At 52.6% G+C, this 16,823-nt stretch overlaps 1 protein-coding gene across 1 annotated transcript in view; it reads left to right on the plus strand.

Moving 5' to 3' along the window:
• Nucleotides 1–3,905: 3,905 nt before the first annotated feature.
• Nucleotides 3,906–16,823, plus strand: part of SYT6 (synaptotagmin 6) — a 38,264-nt gene continuing 25,346 nt past the window's right edge. Inside the window, exon 1 of the mRNA XM_014872637.2 lies at nucleotides 3,906–4,308. Within this exon, the coding sequence (XP_014728123.1) occupies nucleotides 4,155–4,308 (154 nt within the window). The 5' untranslated portion in view covers nucleotides 3,906–4,154. The remainder of the gene's footprint in view (nucleotides 4,309–16,823) is intronic.

The raw sequence follows: 16,823 nt of genomic DNA on the forward strand, positions 1-16,823 counted from the left end.
ACACGAAGCCAGCCCTGCACAGAATGCCTCTCTGGCACTGCAGGACAGGAGCTGGCAGCAGGGACTGCCACCCCCTGCCACTGTGGCCTTTGGGCTGAGCAGTTTCCTCCCAGGCTGTGCCCAGGAGGGAAATGTGTTATTTATCTCTAAACTCCTCATCTCAGAGTGTGCTCATGGCACAGCCCAGGGATTTTCATTTTAGGCTACAAATTCAGCATGATAATTCCTTCCTTCCTTCCTTCCTTCCTTCCTTCCTTCCTTCCTTCCTTCCTTCCTTCCTTCCTTCCTTGATATCCAAGGAGTGGATTGTCTATAATCAAATAACTCCTCCCAAACCCCAAATTTCCACAGGGAACAAACAGCCAGGAGAGACCCAGACCACACGAGGAGGGAACCAGCATCTCCTTTATATTTCTGCTGTTGCTCTGTGCAGCAGATTTGATACTTAGCACCAAGTAATTGGTTTTTAAACGAATTATATTGGACTTTAACCAATTCTAGCTCCATAGGATAAGGTGCTCTCTTCCTCTGTGCAGGTGAGGGGCACATCCCTGCTCTGTGCAGGCAAGAGTGAGGTGAAGATTTTGGATTTCTCGCTGTTCACACACCTAGAGCCACCCTGGAGAAGTGTGTGCAGGGGGCTCAGCAATGCACGTGGTGTTTATCCACAGATGACTCGGTGCTGTTGCCAAAGGATCCAGATCCACGTCATTTTTCCTGGCAAGGAGCTCTGGATCCTTTGTGAGCTGTTTCCAATTATTATATTAACCGGGAAAGTAAACAATGCCATGCTATTAGATAGAGCTGGCACGAATAAATGCTGCTGCTCCCTCTCCAGACTTGATTATTATTAAGAAATAAAAATATCAGCTTCAAATAGAGCCTAATACGGATTAAATGAACAGCATGTTCTGTCTCAGCTGGACAAATATATCTGTGATTCCAACTTAGTAGCATGGAATCATGGAATGGTTTGGAAGGGATCTTAGAGCTCATCCCCCTCATCCCCTGCTATGGGCAGGGACATCTCCCCCCAGCCCTGAAATAAATCCCCTCCAATGGATATGTCTGGAGCACACCACCACCCTCATCAATCCAATTGCAGCGTGCTATGAAACCTCCCCGTTCCTCAGGCGTTTGTGCAATGCTGTCTCTGGTGCTTGGCTTCTGCTTTACTGCAGGGAAAATGATCCTCTTTTGTCCCTCTCACATTTTAGGAATTTTCCCACTCCCTGCCTTGCTCACTGAGCAGCCTCGAGCTGCCACAAGCTGCAGTTTCCCTTCTTTCCTTGCAGTTTTCCTTCTTTCCTTGCAGTTTTCATTCATTTTGTGCTCCTGTCCGCAGGGATTGTTTCAGAGCTAATTCAAGAGCCGCTGTGTTGCCTGTAATTCATTTTTTTGTTGAGTTTGTTGAGCTGCTTTCCCCCGAAGTCTCCTGCACTCCCAGCCCTTCTGGGGTAGCTGCTGCTGTGTTTAACTGTGGCTCTGCCTCTCCAAGTGTCACAGCAGCCACAGGGCAGGAGCAGGGAGGAGATAAACGCTGCCCTGTCAGGGATCCACACTTCCCTGGGTGCCAAGGGCACGCAGCTGCAGGGAAAAGCCGTGCCAGGCACAGGAAGCCCAAAATGCCAGGGTGGATGTGGATGAGACAAGAGCCCCGAGCCCAGCAGCTCTGCCAGGTCCCTGGGCTCTGGGGAATTGTCTCTCCTCATGCTGGGAGGTGGAAACACAGCTCAGGGAGCAGCTTGGCCTCCAGGTGCCAGCTCAGTCAGAGGCAGCTGGAAAAGGGAGCTCTGGCAGCCCAGGAGGGTCCGGGGATGGGATCTGAATTCTCTGCTCCGTGGGCCAAAGTGGGAGCTCCTCACCAGGACATGAGAGGGAAAAATCTGTGTCTCAACTGCTCTGTGTGTGTGTGGATGTGGGAAAGGAGAATTGGGAAAAGCAGTGTTTGGGTTTTCAGCTCCACTTGGCTCTTTTCCAGCCTTCTGTGTTGGAAAATAAAGAGTGTGTATGACATAAATTCAACGGTACAAGGTGTAAAAAAATTCTGTTTTTTTTTTTTCTGAAGGAATACTTGTTGAGAGTATGGATGCAGGATTTTCTGTTATTGGTATGCAGCGAGCCTGGAACCCTCTGATATGTAAATCAAGGTGAATATTTGGCCCAAGGTGACTTTAAATTTAAAAGTAAAAGTTCTTGGTATTACCCTTGTAATAAAATTAGCCTTTTTTCCCCCCAAATAATTGAATTTTATTATTGATTTCTGTGTTACAAGCTCTCAATTGGGCATTAACCTTTTTCAAAGAGTTTAGCTGGGGTGGTTTTTTTTGTCTGTTGAAATCTCTTTAAGATAAATTCAAATTTCAAATGCAAGACTTGACTGATACGTTCCAGGAGCTCCTCTCTTGGTGCCACTTGTTGTGTTTCAGGCAGAAACTGTTGCTGTGTTGGAGACATGACGTGATGCCTGGAGCTCATTGCATCCCCTTGGGTACAAATCCTTTGGTTTGGGGACTCTGGGACACAAATGCCACAAATAAAAGGAGGAGCAGAAAAGAGGAGCTGTTCCCTCCCCAGCCAAGTAGATGTTATATGGGGCCAAATCTCAGGTTTGAGGCATAATTTGAGCCTCGAGTTCCTTAAAAAATAAATGGGTGGGTGGGTTTAGGGAGTTTAAATTCCATTAAATGTAATGCAAACTTTACCTGAGCTGCATCTCTGGTAAGTTACTGCTTTAACTCCCCGTGTGTGAATCTCTCCCCAGTGAACACAGACCTCAGGGGGTGTTGGTTTGGAGGTGACAGGTGACAGGTGACAGGTGACAAACACCTTCAGGAGCAGCTCTCGGTGTGCAGCTCTGCCTCAGCCTGTTTGCAGCAGCAGCTCAGGAGCACTGGCCAGGCAGGGGGGTGCCTAATGGCTAATTAAAACCCTCTTTTTGTGACCAGTTACCGCGTTAATAAAAGGTTTCACTCACGTTGTCCTGGCAACAGAAGTTTTTGGGAGGAGCAGAGCTTGGCGGGCGCTCTGCCAGGCACAGGTGCCACGTGGGGACAGCAGGGACGTGGTGGTGACACGTCCAAAAACACCTTGGTCTGGCCAAGGAGGGATTGGGGTGGCCAAAAGGCCACCAGGGATGTTGGGCAATACCTTTGTGCTCCTCAGGTGCCCCCCGAGCCCTGTGTGTGACAGCAGCCCAAGAGCTGGGGGAATTCTCCAGCCTGAGGATGGGCTGTGGAGCGGCTTCTGCGCTGGTGTCACCGCCGGGATCCTCGTGCTGTGCCAGCTCCCAGCGCTCCCGCAGGTCATTAACAGGGAACACAAAACAAACACGATGTGAGCTCACCCTGCGGTGCCCAGGGACCTGTGCAGCCCCAGCCCCGGCTCTCCACAACGCTCATTAGGTTTGTACAAGCTGCGAGGAGTCATCCTGCTGTGCATAATTTTAATTGCCTGCTCCACAATTGCCTGTCAAATATCTGCTCTGTCGCGTGGCATGACCTGCCTGCTAAACTGCAACAGGAATAAAAAAAAAAAATACTGCAGAAAGTAAAAGGAAAAAAAAATCTAATTATGAACTAGAATGGCGTTCTCAATTTCTATTGCCATCTGCAGCCTGGTGCGTTAGGACCAGCACAAACAAATCAATAAAAACTGCAGCTTTTCTTCTGCTGCCTTTGGCAGTTGTAAGTAGTTTGTGCAGTGTTTGTGGGAGCACTCCGGTTCCTCCTCTCTGCTGATGTGCTGTCCTCAGCCAGGGTTTGCAAAACCTCAGCCAGGTTATTTGCAAAATCCAGGGTTGGGACGCGAAACTCCTCACCCGGAGAGAGGGCGGCAGCGAAAGGGTTAAAAGGAATTCTCTGGGCTGCAGCTTTAACACGTCTCTGGTGTGGAGGGCACGAAGTGAGTTTGGTAGGAGGTTCTTCGTGTGTGCAGCCTTGGCAGGGAGCAGAGCCGTGAGCTCAGAGGCGATGCGGGAGCGCCGGGGGCTGCGAGCTCCGGCCCCGGGGCAGCTCCGCGGGTCCCGCCCGGTGCTGCCAGCCCCGAGCACGGAGCTGCAGTGAAGCTGCTCCCGGCATGAGCCCCAAGCCCTCGCTCTCCCCCTGGGCTGAGTTTCCTAGAGAGCAGAGGGAGCGGAGGATGCGGAGAGGGCGATGAGCGGTCCCAGGGAGGACGGCCGCTGTCGCAGGGCCATCAGCATCCTCAGCGAGCTGTGCCAGAAGAAAATCCTGCCCAGCTTGGACCTGGACACCTGCAGGGAATTCCTCCTGCTGCCTTCTGACCAGAGCCTCATTATCTCCGAGCCAGGTACGGCCCCTGCTCCCGACTGCTGGAGGGTGCTTGTGGAAGGCAGGAGGGACACCCATCCCCTACAGGGGCAGGAAAATGTTTGGGAGCCCCGTGTGAGACCCAGGGCTGGGTCCTGGCACCCCTCTGGGAGGGTTCCTTCCCTTTCCACATGTTCCACGGTGAAGTTCTGGCTCACCTGTTGATGTGGAATGGGACGGCTGCAGGGGGCACAGCCAGGATGTTCTGGGCTGCTTCATGAGATAAAGTTCCTGTGAAAGTTCCTTTTTCAGAAACACAGACTCCTGTCCTGTATGAAACAAAACCAAACCAACAAAAAGCACTAAAGAGCCACTTTACTTAAGGCACTGGGATGGCAGGAACTGATCGGTGCTGTCCCAGCTGGAGAAGTGGAGGGAGTCCCACGGATTGCATGGATTTCTGTTCATCACTAAGGGATCTTGATGTCCTTTCATGTGTGTGCTCTGCTTCCCTAAGAATTGCCTGAGTTGTTCCTGGTCAGGTTGTAGAGGCAGGGAGGGACTTTGGTGTGTGAGGGATGAGTCAGGAGCAGGAATTCTGCTCCAGCAGCAAAGGGGCAGCTCTGTGTTGCAAAGTGGGGAATTTTCCTTAAACCTGTTCTCACAGCTGCTCCCTCCAGAGAGATTCCTGCTGCCCCATCAGAAGACATTGGCAGGGGCAGCTGGAACCCCAGGCCCGTGTGCTGAGGAGCAAAACCCCAAATCTCACAGCTTTTAGAATTATTAGTAACCTGCTGAAAGTTGTTTGTGTATTCCAACATTTTCATAGAGAGCTTCTTCTAAGGTTCCTGTGGGCAATGATCCATAAATCCAATGGATTTCACAGCGTTTTTTACAGCATGAGTTTTCACAAACTTTCCTCCTCTGCTGAGCACACTGTGCACAGCTCCTGTGCAGCACAGCTGCCCATCAATCCCTGCCCAAGGCTTTCTGTGTCACCTTCCCTCCCTTTCCCCTGCCCCTCTCTGCCAGGATCTCATGCTGGGATGCAGCCCAGGGCACAGGGCACCAGGATTCTGCCAGCCCTGGGTTTGCAGTGCTGTGCTGATACCTGCAGGCAAACCCCTTCCTTTCACTTCCCACTTCACCTGTAACTTCAGTCTCTTCCTAAAATGAGTTTGTTTTATACCTGCCTATTCTGGAGGCCTCTTACTGCACCTGGTTGTGTCCTCACACATCACATCCCATGCAGCAGTTCTCTCTATTGCAAATAGAGCAAACAGCCTGCAAACTTATTGCATCGATTTGGAATTCTTTACCTTGCACCAAAATTAACATTTTCCTGACTCTGCAGCAGAAATACTCTGCGCTGCTCTTGTTCTGTCCACCCTGACATGACAGATCTGCATTTGTTTGTGCAGCCCGTCCAGGACCTGCTGTTCAGGAGGGATCACACCATCCTCAGCTGCCTTTAGCACAATGTCTGTGTGCTCTGAGCTGTGGGTGAGTGCCAGCCCCAGGGCCCTGGGCTGTGCTGGGCTGGGCTGGCTGCACGAGCAGCCAGGGCTGTTGTCTCTGCTCTGCATGGCTGGGCCCATTTCTGTGTCTAGACAGCACTGAGGACACAGTTTGGGCCTGACATGTACAAATATTTCTCAGTTACTGGCTGCAAAGCTGCTCCAGCAAGGGGGAAAAATCTGTTTGCATCAAGTGTTAACTAATACAGTTAGAGAGGAACGATGCCTTCCCCATCAGGGTCTGGATGTTTATCTAATTATCTGCACTGATGCTTTGTCCATTTTCCCCTGAATCTCACGTTGAGCAGATTTGCTCTGGGCTGCCAGCCCGTCCTCAGGAAGGCAGGCAGAGGAAGGTGGGGCTGTGTGAAGGTGAGCAGATGGCAGCAGGCAGGAGCTGTGTCAGGAGCAGGGCAGAGGAGCCCTGGCTCCTGCTGGAGTGTCCCCGTGCGGGCAGCACAGCCCCAGCAGCCAAATGCCAAATTTGCTGGAGTCAAACTGGTCTTATTTGTCATCTTCATGTGGAGTCTCCAGCTTCTCGGGCAGTTTGTTGCCTCCTGGATAAATCTATTAGCTCCTGGCTGGATCAGCTTGGCTTGTGGAGTGTCCTGCTGAAGCTCGGGTTGAAGGAAGCTCTGCCAAAGCTGGAGCCAGGCAGCTCCTGCACAGCTCAGCACAGGGACAGTTTGGTCTTTTCTGCTGTTTCATGCATGGATGAGGAGCAGCATCCTCAGGGAATGTGTGGAGCCAGGTATCACCAGCCTTGAACTGCATCCAAGAGTGGAAAAAACCCGTGAATATAAAAACACTACTAAATAGTTTATGTAAGAGTAAGTTTTTGTGTGGTGATTCAATTCTTTTTAAACAATTGTGGACTGAGTGGGTGAAGGGGCTGCTGTGGATGGAGTGGATGCACCTCTACTCCCTGGTTATGTAAGAGCTGAATCTGCTCCTCTCAGAGCAGCCGAGCTGCAGCGTTTCTCTCGAGTACACCCAACAAAGGAGGATTGCAGGCTGCTGCCCGCAGCCAAACCCGTCACAAAAATGAGGAGTTTGGCTGGGGAAGGTTTTGGTGCTGCTGCATCAGTGGGGCTGTCAGGGGGAGCTCTCCCTGCAGTTGGGCCCGTGGTGGTGCCAGGAATAGAACTGATCTCCTGGCTGGGGATGGAGCTGCTGCAGCATCCTTTGTTGTGCCTGTCTCCTCTCTCCCCCGGAGCTCCCTCCATCTGATCGCTCTCTTCCCTGCCAGGCCTCAGCTGCCGTGCAGGGATGCTGGCAGTGTCACCGTGCTGTGGGCAGTGACACTGCCTGTGCTGTGGGGACAGCATTCACCGCAGGTGATGGCCCCACAGGGGATGGACTCGTCCCTTCTGTGCCCTGGAGGGGCGGTGAGGGCTCGTGGCTGTAGCTGGGAGGGTTTGTGGTGCAGCTGTACTGAAGGACAAAGTCCTTGGCAGTCAGGAGCCCAGAGCACCGTGGGGACAGTGATCTGTCCCCTCTTCCCGTCCCCTCTGCCCATGGCAGTGGAGCTGCAGCAGGCTCGGGGGTTTTTGGGGAGCAGGGTGCTCAGAGTGGTGCTGGGGGGTCCCTGCCAGCTCAGGAGGTTCTGTGCTCCTGTGGCTCCCCAGAGCTCCCCGGGCTGGGTCCTGCTCCTGTGGGCTCACGGAGCCTGGCTGGGGACAGGGGCTGCCAGCCCTTCCCAGGAGAAAGGGAATGATCCTGCGGGGCTGAGTGCTACTGAAGAGAGTAGGTTTTGATGGGATATTGGGAGGAATTCTTCCCTATGAGGGTGGGCAGGCCCTGGCACATCCCAGAGCAGCTGTGGCTGCCCCTGGATCCCTGGAAGTGTCCCAGGCCAGGCTGGACAGGGCTTGGTGCACCCTGGGACAGTGGAAGGTGTCCCTGCCATGACAGGGGTGGAACTGGATCATCTTCAAACTCCTTCCCACCCCAACCAGGCTGGGATTCCATAATTCTGTGTCTGGAGCCGTTGTGTCGTGATGTTGATTTAAAGGATGGTGCCTGGGTACAGGAAGGAATTTATCCTGGGATCAGAGCACATCCAGGAGAAAACCTCTGGGTCTGATTTCTACCTTCAGCACTTCTGTGCTGGGACTCTCTTTAAACAACCTGAGTTTTTTTTTCATGCCTTAGTGATCCATTTGTCCGAGGCTTGGCTGCCCCGTGGAAGCAGGGCAGGAGGCAGTGGGTGATGTGCAGAGGGGCTGCAGGATGTCCCCTGTTCATCTCAGCAGGGTGAGGACCCTCCTCAAACCCTGACCCACCCCAGCAAAACTCTCCCGTGCTTTCCTGCTGCAGGAGGAGAGAGCTGGAGGGAGAGGAGGGAACAGGACAGCTGGGGAGGGAGGACACAGAAAACCCTTCTGATAATCCCTGCTCCCAGCACACGGGGCCAGCTCTGCCGTGCTCCAGCCCCCAATAACTCAGAGCACATTTACTGCCTTGCCCCTTGTGTGAACTGCTCTTTTTGAAGGTCCCGGTGCAGGCAGTACAGCTTGTACAGCGCTGAACACCCTCCTGGCACTTGGCAAAGACTATTAAAATGTTAAACCAAGCACAGAAGTGTTCTTGCTGCGGGCAGAAAAAGGGGGGAATTTCTGGGCAGTAAAGGATTTTTCATCGCAGGAACTTTGGTGCTGAAAGATCATTTTTTTATTGAGAAATTGCTTCTGGAGTATTTTCTGGGGAAAATATCCCCTGATAGATTAGCTTGACTAATGGGAGAACTGATGACACCTCCATTCATGGTTATGGGATGCTTTCAACCACTACCTGTGAAATATGGGCATGTCTTGAATTTACTCACCAGGCGTAATAACAGACTTTTCTGAATTGCCATTCGAGTGTATTTTAAGTCAATATAACAGTAAACATGCTCCAAGCCACGCAGGCAAAGCTAATATTAATCACTGAAGCTTGAGTTTCCAGAGGCCTGGCATGTGAGGAGCAGCTCCTTGGGGCAAATATCTTTTTTATCACAGAGTAATGCACTTGCAAAATGGATCTTGCCTTTCCTCCCAGGAAAGAGCCTGCCAGAGCTACGTGCAGCAGATTTGCTCTTTAGCCCCACTAAAGCAGGCTCGAATCCTGGAGGTATCAGGTTCAAACCTTGCTGCCAGAGGAAGCTTTGTAAAACTGTATTGAAATAAGGTTGAGCAAATCGAGGGAAAAACGGATTAAATCGCCTGTCTACAGCCATGTGTCTGTGCTCGTGCATGGTGTGCGGATGTGTGGCTCTCCAGCTGCCTGTGGCTGTGCTCTGTGACGGTCCTGGTAAATAAAAGCCCCTCTGGAGCTGAGAGGAGTGTGCGAGCACCTCTCTGCATAGGCGCAGCTTTGCAGCCGCCTAATTGCTGCTGCTTGGTTCATTCCCGAGGCAGAGCAGGGAGGCTGCTCGTGTTTGTAGCTCGGTGTTTGTAGCTCCGTGAGGAGCCGGGAGCCTGTTCGGATGCAGCTGCAGTAGCCTCATGCATAGTCAGGGACCAGCATCCCCAACTCCATAGAAACAGCAGCGGGATCGCTGCCGCCGCTAATTGATGCTCGAGCAGGGACCGCGCTGAGGAGCTGCCGCCGCTCTGGTAAGCCCACATTTCTGAAGTTACTTCAATAATTCTTCGCTTTTTCTTTTCATAATACGAAGCATATTTTAATAATTTTGCTTCAGCAAAATGCCTTTGCTGTTGAAACATTTTCCCCGCTCTCAGCGCTCTCCCGGTGTTGCGCTGAGACCCGGCGTGTGCTCTGAGCTGGTTCAAACCAGGGCACAGCCCGGCCCCGGCTCCCCACGGTTCTGTGGGATGCTCCGGGAGGGTGGTTGGTGTTCCTGCCTTTGCAGGTGATGCTCCGGGAGGGTGGTTGGTGTTCCTGCCTGTGCAGGTGATGCTCCAGGAGGGTGGTTGGTGTTCCTGCCTGTGCAGGTGATGCTCCGGGAGGGTGGTTGGTGTTCCTGCCTTTGCAGGTGTTTGTGGCTGTGCTGGAGTTGCTGCACTCGCCCTGTGCTCCCGTCTCCCATGCGTGTGTTCACTGTGCAGGGATAAACCAGACCCACAACGGGGGCTCGTGCCTGATCCAATTGTTTTATTTAACCGTAGCCTCAGCTACCCTTGATTTTCATAACTGTTTCTTCTCACTGCTCACATTTACAGGTACAATCAAATATTCTTTCTCAGGACCCCAGGTTTCCATCTCATCTTGGTTAGGCAGCTTTTTCTACCTTTAATATTTGCTGTTTCTCTTTCAAAGATGACAATCCATATTTCCCCTTCCCATCTGAATGTTGGATAATCAGGGATCTTGTCTGTGTGTGTTTCCATCCAGCTACTCCTTGACAGAGCAATCACACTGCCAGTTCTTGGGGAGAGATGCAATTAAGTCCCTCTGCCGTGTATTGTCTTTAATTATATTTGTACCTTGCAAAATGGCATCCTGGAGGGTCAGTGAGGGGATTTTTGGAGTGATTGTCTATTAACTGTACATTTTCCCTGCCTAGGGGAAAAAAAGAAAGTTCTCCTGCGGGGAGCCCTGCTCGCAGCTGCTGGCTGAGGGTGTCTCTGTGTTTAGTTCAGTTTGTTGTGCTGTAGCAGGTTCATGTTTGACAACATCACAGCAAACTGTGCAGAGGAGCCTGAAGGCAGCACGCCAGGAGCTCCCTGCACACCAGCCCTCTCCAAACCATCCTTAAGGCACATGGCCCTGGACTGTCTGGAGTTATAACTGCCCAGGAATTCTAGCCCCTGGTGTTGTAATGATCTGATTTTCTGTGCGTTTGTAGCTGCTGCAAAGAAATGAATACAGTTGTGTGGCACAGTGCGAGGTGCCACCTCCTCAGTTTCTCTCTCCAGATGCAGCTCCTGGATGCTGGTGAGCGTCGACTCCGAGTTCTTTGATCCCAGCTCTGAATCTGGGCTCTGGTCAAAACGCTCATGCTGAAAGAATGGGGAGCTGCAGGGTACGGAGTGGTAGGAGCTGCTGGAAAAGGGCATCTCAGAATCCATTTAATCAATGTGTAGGATCAGGCAGCCCAGACTGCACACTCCACTGCTGCACATTGGAGGGGTTAAAGATCCTGTCTTTGCTCCCAGCTAATGGAAGCAGCAGCAGCAGCAGCTGATGGCAGGAGCAGAACCATGGGGAGGAAGTTCCCTCCTCACTCAGGGCAGCTTGAACAAAGAAATGTTCTGTTCCAAACCTCTGCATTTCAGTGCAGGGGGCTCCAGGCAGGTGAGTCCTTCCTGGCTGCTCCATCTGAGCCCAGCTCTGGATCTGCCAGGGCTGCTCTGCCCCTCGTGTTATGAATGTGACAAGTGGAGAGGCACAGAGGGACTGATGTGGGTTTGTGTGGCTGTTTTGGGTCTCACCCAAACGTATCACCCGGCCCCTGCAGCACCAGGGCAGTTCTGGAAGAATCCTGCACCTCCAATTTTGGGCTTCCCGTGGGACAGGTCCAGGCAATAAACTCATCCAGAACATCTCAGGAGCTCAAGGAGCCCCTGGTGCTGGAGGGACTCTGTGTCCTGGGCAGAGGGAACTCAGGAAATCCTCTGGGAAGCTTCTCAGGGCTGCCTTGTCCCATGCTTGGGGTCTTCTGCCCACCCTGGCTGAGGTTTTCGGGGTCCCCAGACTATCCCAGGCTGGGAGACTTCCAGCACTGGGATGGGGAGAGACCCCAGCTCTGCTCCCTGCCAAGCTTTACCCTGAGACTTCCCCAAGGCAGCCTGGTTTCAGTGGGGTTTTGAGCCAAAATGGAGTCTGAGAGGGGAAACGCAGGGAACTGGAATCTCCAGAACTGGATCCCGCTGTAGGAAGTGAGGGGCAGCGAGGTGGCAGCTCCAGGGTGGAGAGCCTGGGCACTGCCGAGCCCAGCCTGGCTGGTGTCTCACAGCACACACGGCTTCGATCAAGTTTTTGAAAGGAAATTTCAAGTTCCAGGGTCTTTGGTTGCTCAAGGGAGCCGGAGAGAGAATGAAAAGCTTTCACTTGTTCCGTTTGCTTTGCACCCTGAAACACAATTGGATTTCTGCATCCCAGCAGTGGCTGGGTGTCCGTGGTTTCCTCTCTGCTCAGCTCCAGCTCTGGCTAAGAGGCTTCCCCTGGCACACAGGGCTCAGCTCAGGTCCTGTCTGTGCAGGGTCACAGCCCGGGGGATGAGGATGCTCAGCAGGGATTTAACCCCAGCCCTGGCCACTGTGTGTGTTCAGCACCACTGCGTTGTTTACAGATGTTGCTACAGCATATTGTGATAAAATGTCATGGGATTAACACACAGCCTTGTGCCATAATTGCATTCACTGTGGCTTATAATAGTTCATTAGCTTGTCATCAGTTAGGCAGAAAGCAATGACAACTCTTCCTATCACATTTATAATGCTCTAGAGAGCAGCTGATTAAGTCACAAAGTGACATAAATCACCAGGGAATGTTTCCTTCGGCTTGAAAAAGTTTTTTTTTCTCTCTTTTTTTTGTCACTTTTGATAACAGAAATGCTGCGTTTCTGACAGCACAAAGTTCCCCTTTGGGTTGCACACGCTAGCAGAAGTTTCAGTGACAAATCTTCAGCCTGGAGGGAAAGCCCAAATTGGTCAAAAATGGCTGGAAACCAACATTTTTTTGTCTTCAGGAGCCTGTGATGGGTCTCCTCCAGCCCAGCCACTTTACTGGGGGTCAGTTCTTGTCCCTGATGTGTCTCAGCACCGTGTGGAGCCACAGCACCAGTGGGATTTGGGGAGGGAGAGCAGAGGTCTCGTCCTCAGCTGGGGAGAGGAGGGAATGTGGCATGCTGGATGCTCAGATTTGGTGCTGCAGCCCTGCAGAGATGCAGCTCCTGTGGGGTCTCAGAGCTCTGCTCTGGCTGCTGTGCTGGAGGCTCCTCCTGCCTGGAGAGCCACGCAGTGCTGTCAGCTGTTCAGGATTTTTGCCTTCTTTTTGGGCAATTAACTCTTTCTCCATTCTATTTCAGTGGAAAAGCACAAGCTCCAGGCCACCAAGCTCTCATCTTAGCTCACATCCCTTTCTTTGGTGTATTCTGCACTTCCATTTGGTTGGACTCGATGATCTTAGGGGCATTTTCCAACCTCAGTGATTCTCTGATTTGTAAGTGCTGATTTTTTTTTCATTTTTTTTTTTGTTGCATATTCACTTAGGAATGTGAAGTGCCTCGCAGTTGATTCTACACTTGAAAATCACCTTCAGTGTGTCCCTCCCAATTACTCTGTTCAGATTTCCCTCTGGTTTTTTGAACTCCCCTGGGGCCTGGAGCAGCTCCCACTCCCGTGCCTGAGAGCATTTCCTTGTTCCCTGAGTGAAAGAAGGACCAAACCATGAACTGAAGAACCCTATGTGGCAAAGGGTTTGACAGTGTCTTTTCTCTATTTAATGCACTCATTTAATCAGCCCTGTCGGACCAGGAGGAGTGACAATCCCCAGCCAGGTGCAGAGGGGATGGGGACAGCACTGGCATCACCCACACCCCTGTGCTGCCTCAGCAGCAGCTCCAGCTGCAGCCTGGATATGTAGGCAAGGATAAAAACAACTCTCTTTGCTCCTTGCAGGCAGGGCTCAGTGCAGGTGACAGCTCAGGGCTGTCCCAGGGATTCATCTTCTCACAGCCCTGAGGTGCTGCAGGCTCCAGCACGACATGGGAAAGCCTCGGGGCTGTGGCTGGGGATGTTGGAATAAGATTTTATTCCATGTGCAGGTTTGTGGTTTAAGCATTTTCTCCTTAATTATAACTTAGAGTTTATAAAACTGAGGAATTTGCAAGTATTTGCACTAACGAGCTGAGAGCTGCTATCCAGGACAGCAAATTCTCAGAGAAATCTCTGTGACCACTGACAGCACCCAAGGGACCAGCTGGAGCTGGGTCAGGGGAGTTTGGGAAATTGGATTTTGCTGGATTTGGGGAATTTTGGTGGGATTTGCCCACCCCCAGAGGGTGCTGGGCACTGCCCAGGCTCCCCAGGGAATGGGCACAGCCCCAGAGCTCCAGGAGAGTTTGGACACTGCTCCAGGGATGCCCAGGGTGGGATTTGGGGGTGTCTGTGCATGGCCAGGGGTTTGACTGGATGATTCTTGTGGGTCCCTTCCAGCTCAGGACTTTCTGTGATTCTAAATTGTGCAACAGTTAAAGGAGCAACACTTGGGGTGAAGTTTTCCATGTCTCCTGTTCCAGTTCATTTCCCAGCCACAGAACCACATCCCCACAGGAAATGCAGGGAATGGAGAGGAAAGCCCTGGAAATGCTCAGTGAAGCAAGTTCTGCCTGGCTGGCAGGGATGAGGTTGCTGTTTGCTCTTGGGCCATGCATCAGCCACTGGAAGCCCTGGATCCCTGTGAGGTCTCCATATGAAGGGTTGTCTCCATCCTCAACGTGCAATAATGAGATGGTTTGAGTTTTATAGTCTTATATAATTACTCTCAAAATAGCTTCTGATTCATCCTCCCCTTTGAAGCTTATAGTTTGCATTCTGATAAGCTCTTGCATGGCAGGAACCCTGTGGTAGCAGCAAATTAATTTTTAAGAAGTTTTCTGCTGTCTAACTGAAACTTTGGCACAGCCAGTTGGAGCATTCCTGTCCTGACTTTCCCAGGATCCATTTCATGGCTGAGTGTGTGCAGGAGATGAGGAGGCTCTGTCGGGGTTCCTGGGGAGTTTGTGCTGCCAGGAGGAAGCTGGTGGGAGCTGATAATGCAGAACTCAGTGCCCAAGGACTGGGGAAGCACAGGAACAGGAAAAATCTCATTTTAGCTTCCAGGGAGACTCTGTGGCTGGATGGGGCTTGGAGCAACCTGGGACAGTGGAAGGTGTCCCTGCCCGTGGCAGGGGGTGGAAGGAGATGAGCTTTAAAGTCCCTTCCAACCCAAACCATTCCACGATTCCACAATTCTCTGAATGTCTCCTCTCAGACCTCCCTCCTGGGCATTCCCACCCCTCTGCTGTGAGAGGGGCCTTTGCCACTGAGCTGAGTGTGAAAGTGCTCAACAAACTGTGAGAACTCGTTTTCAATTCACATGGCCTGTGCTGTCTTCTGTGGAATTACTTGTGGTTGGTATGGAATAACAAAAACAAGGCTTGGGCATGTCCAGAGCAGCTGGGACTGGCTGTCCTCACCTGGAGAAGCCTGTCCTGTGGTGCTGGGAGTGTGCATGGAGTGGGGAGGGGTTCAGGGTCTCCCTGGATATTTCATACCATTGCTCAGCCCTGGCCAGCTGAGAGGAACAATCAGTGGTTTTTTCTTTCATTACCAAGAGATAAAAAAACCCCTGGTTTATGAGCAGGGACAGGAGCCAGGGAAGGGCTGGAGCTGGGTCAGGGGAGGTTTAGGTTGGATTTTGGGAAAGGTTCTTCCCCCAGAGGGTGCTGGGCACTGCCCAGGGAATGGGCACAGCCCCGAGGCTGCCAGAGCTCCAGGAGAGTTTGGACAGAGCTCCAGGGATGGCCAGGGTGGGATTTGGGGGTGTCTGTGGAGGGACAGGAGCTGGGCTGGACGATGCCCATGGTTCCCTCCCAGCTCAGGATATTCTATAATTCTATGGTTCTGTTTCTTTCTGGATGGGCCGTGGCTCTGGGTACCTCTGTGACTCCATTTCCCTGTCCCCAAACTCTCGGGGTGCAGCACTGCCCTTGGCAGGGCGATGGTCCCTGTGTCCCTGTGTCCCTGTGTCCCTGTGTCTCTGTGTCTCTGTGTCCCTGTGTCCCTGTGTCCCTGTCTCCCTGTGTCCCCGTGTCAACGTGTCCCTGTCTCCTGTGTCCCTGTCTCCCTGTCTCCTGTCTCCCTGTGTCCTGTCTCCCTGTCTCCTGTGTCCCTGTCTCCTGTGTTCCTGTGTCCCTGTGTCCCTGTGTCCCTGTATCCTGTGTCTCTGTGTCCTGTGTCCCTGTGTCCTGTGTCCCTGTCTCCCTGTCTCCCTGTGTCCTGTGTTCCCGTGTCCCTGTGTGTGTCCCTGTTTCTTTGTGTCCCTGTGTCCCTGTGTCCCTGTGTCCCTGTATCTCTGTGTCCCTGTGTCCCTGTGTCCCTGTATCTCTGTGTCCCTGTGTCCCTGTGTCCCAGTGTCCCAGTGTCCCTGTGTCCTGTGTCCCTGTCTCCCTGTCTCCCTGTGTCCTGTGTTCCCGTGTCCCTGTGTGTGTCCCTGTTTCTTTGTGTCCCTGTGTCCTGTGTCCCTGTGTCCCTGTGTCCCCAGGGAGCCTGGGCAGAGCTGAGCTCTGGCTGCTCTGAGCACGGTGTCCACAGCTGACACGATCCCGGTGCTGGGATCACTCCCTGGACAGGGGAACCCTTTCAGAGCCCTTTTTAGAACCCTGTGATGGGCTCAAAAGCGGCCCCTTGGACCCTGGGTGATCGATGGGGTCGGGTGTGGGGGATGCTCTGCAGCCCTTCCCACCTCCCACACCATGAGATAACGTCTGAGGGGCATCAGGAGCGCTGCCCCACCCAGAATTGTGTCCTGACCTGGCCCTTGCACAGGAGCTGAGAAGCTGATGGAACATTTCCCCCTGCCAGGACTCAGCTCTGGGCTGTTTGAGCAGCAGCCCCTGCCCGGCTGCCTGTGAAAAGCGAATTGACGGCAGCCAGACTTTGAAGTGACAGCTCCTAATGACTCGTCTAGCTCAGGAATATTTCAAGGCTTATTCCTTTAGCTCCTGCCTGCCTGGAGAGCACCATCAGCAAATCAAGAACTTGATGAAGTTTCCAATGGCAGCCAGATGGCAGCGAGGGGGCCTGAAATGTGGCAACAAAGCCATCAGCAGGGGATGGCCCACCGGGCACTGCCCCAGCAATGAGGGACAAGCAGAGATGAGCTTGCAGAGCTTCCCTGTCACTGGCGTGCCCTTTGCAGCCCCCAGCCCACAGCCTGTGGGCTCTGGAAGCACAGAGCCTGCTGCTGCAGGGGCAGGGGGGTGACAGGGACAGTCTGATCTGTGCCATTTGCCCTGCTGCCATTCCCAAGGCCATGGCAGGCTTGGGCAGGGACGAGGAGCTGGCTGGGACTGCACAGTGCTGCACTGCAGCTCACCTCTCACCCA

This window comes from Sturnus vulgaris, chromosome 29 (genome assembly GCF_052056855.1).
Source record: "Sturnus vulgaris isolate bStuVul1 chromosome 29, bStuVul1.hap1, whole genome shotgun sequence".
Taxonomy (NCBI): Eukaryota; Metazoa; Chordata; class Aves; order Passeriformes; family Sturnidae; genus Sturnus; species Sturnus vulgaris.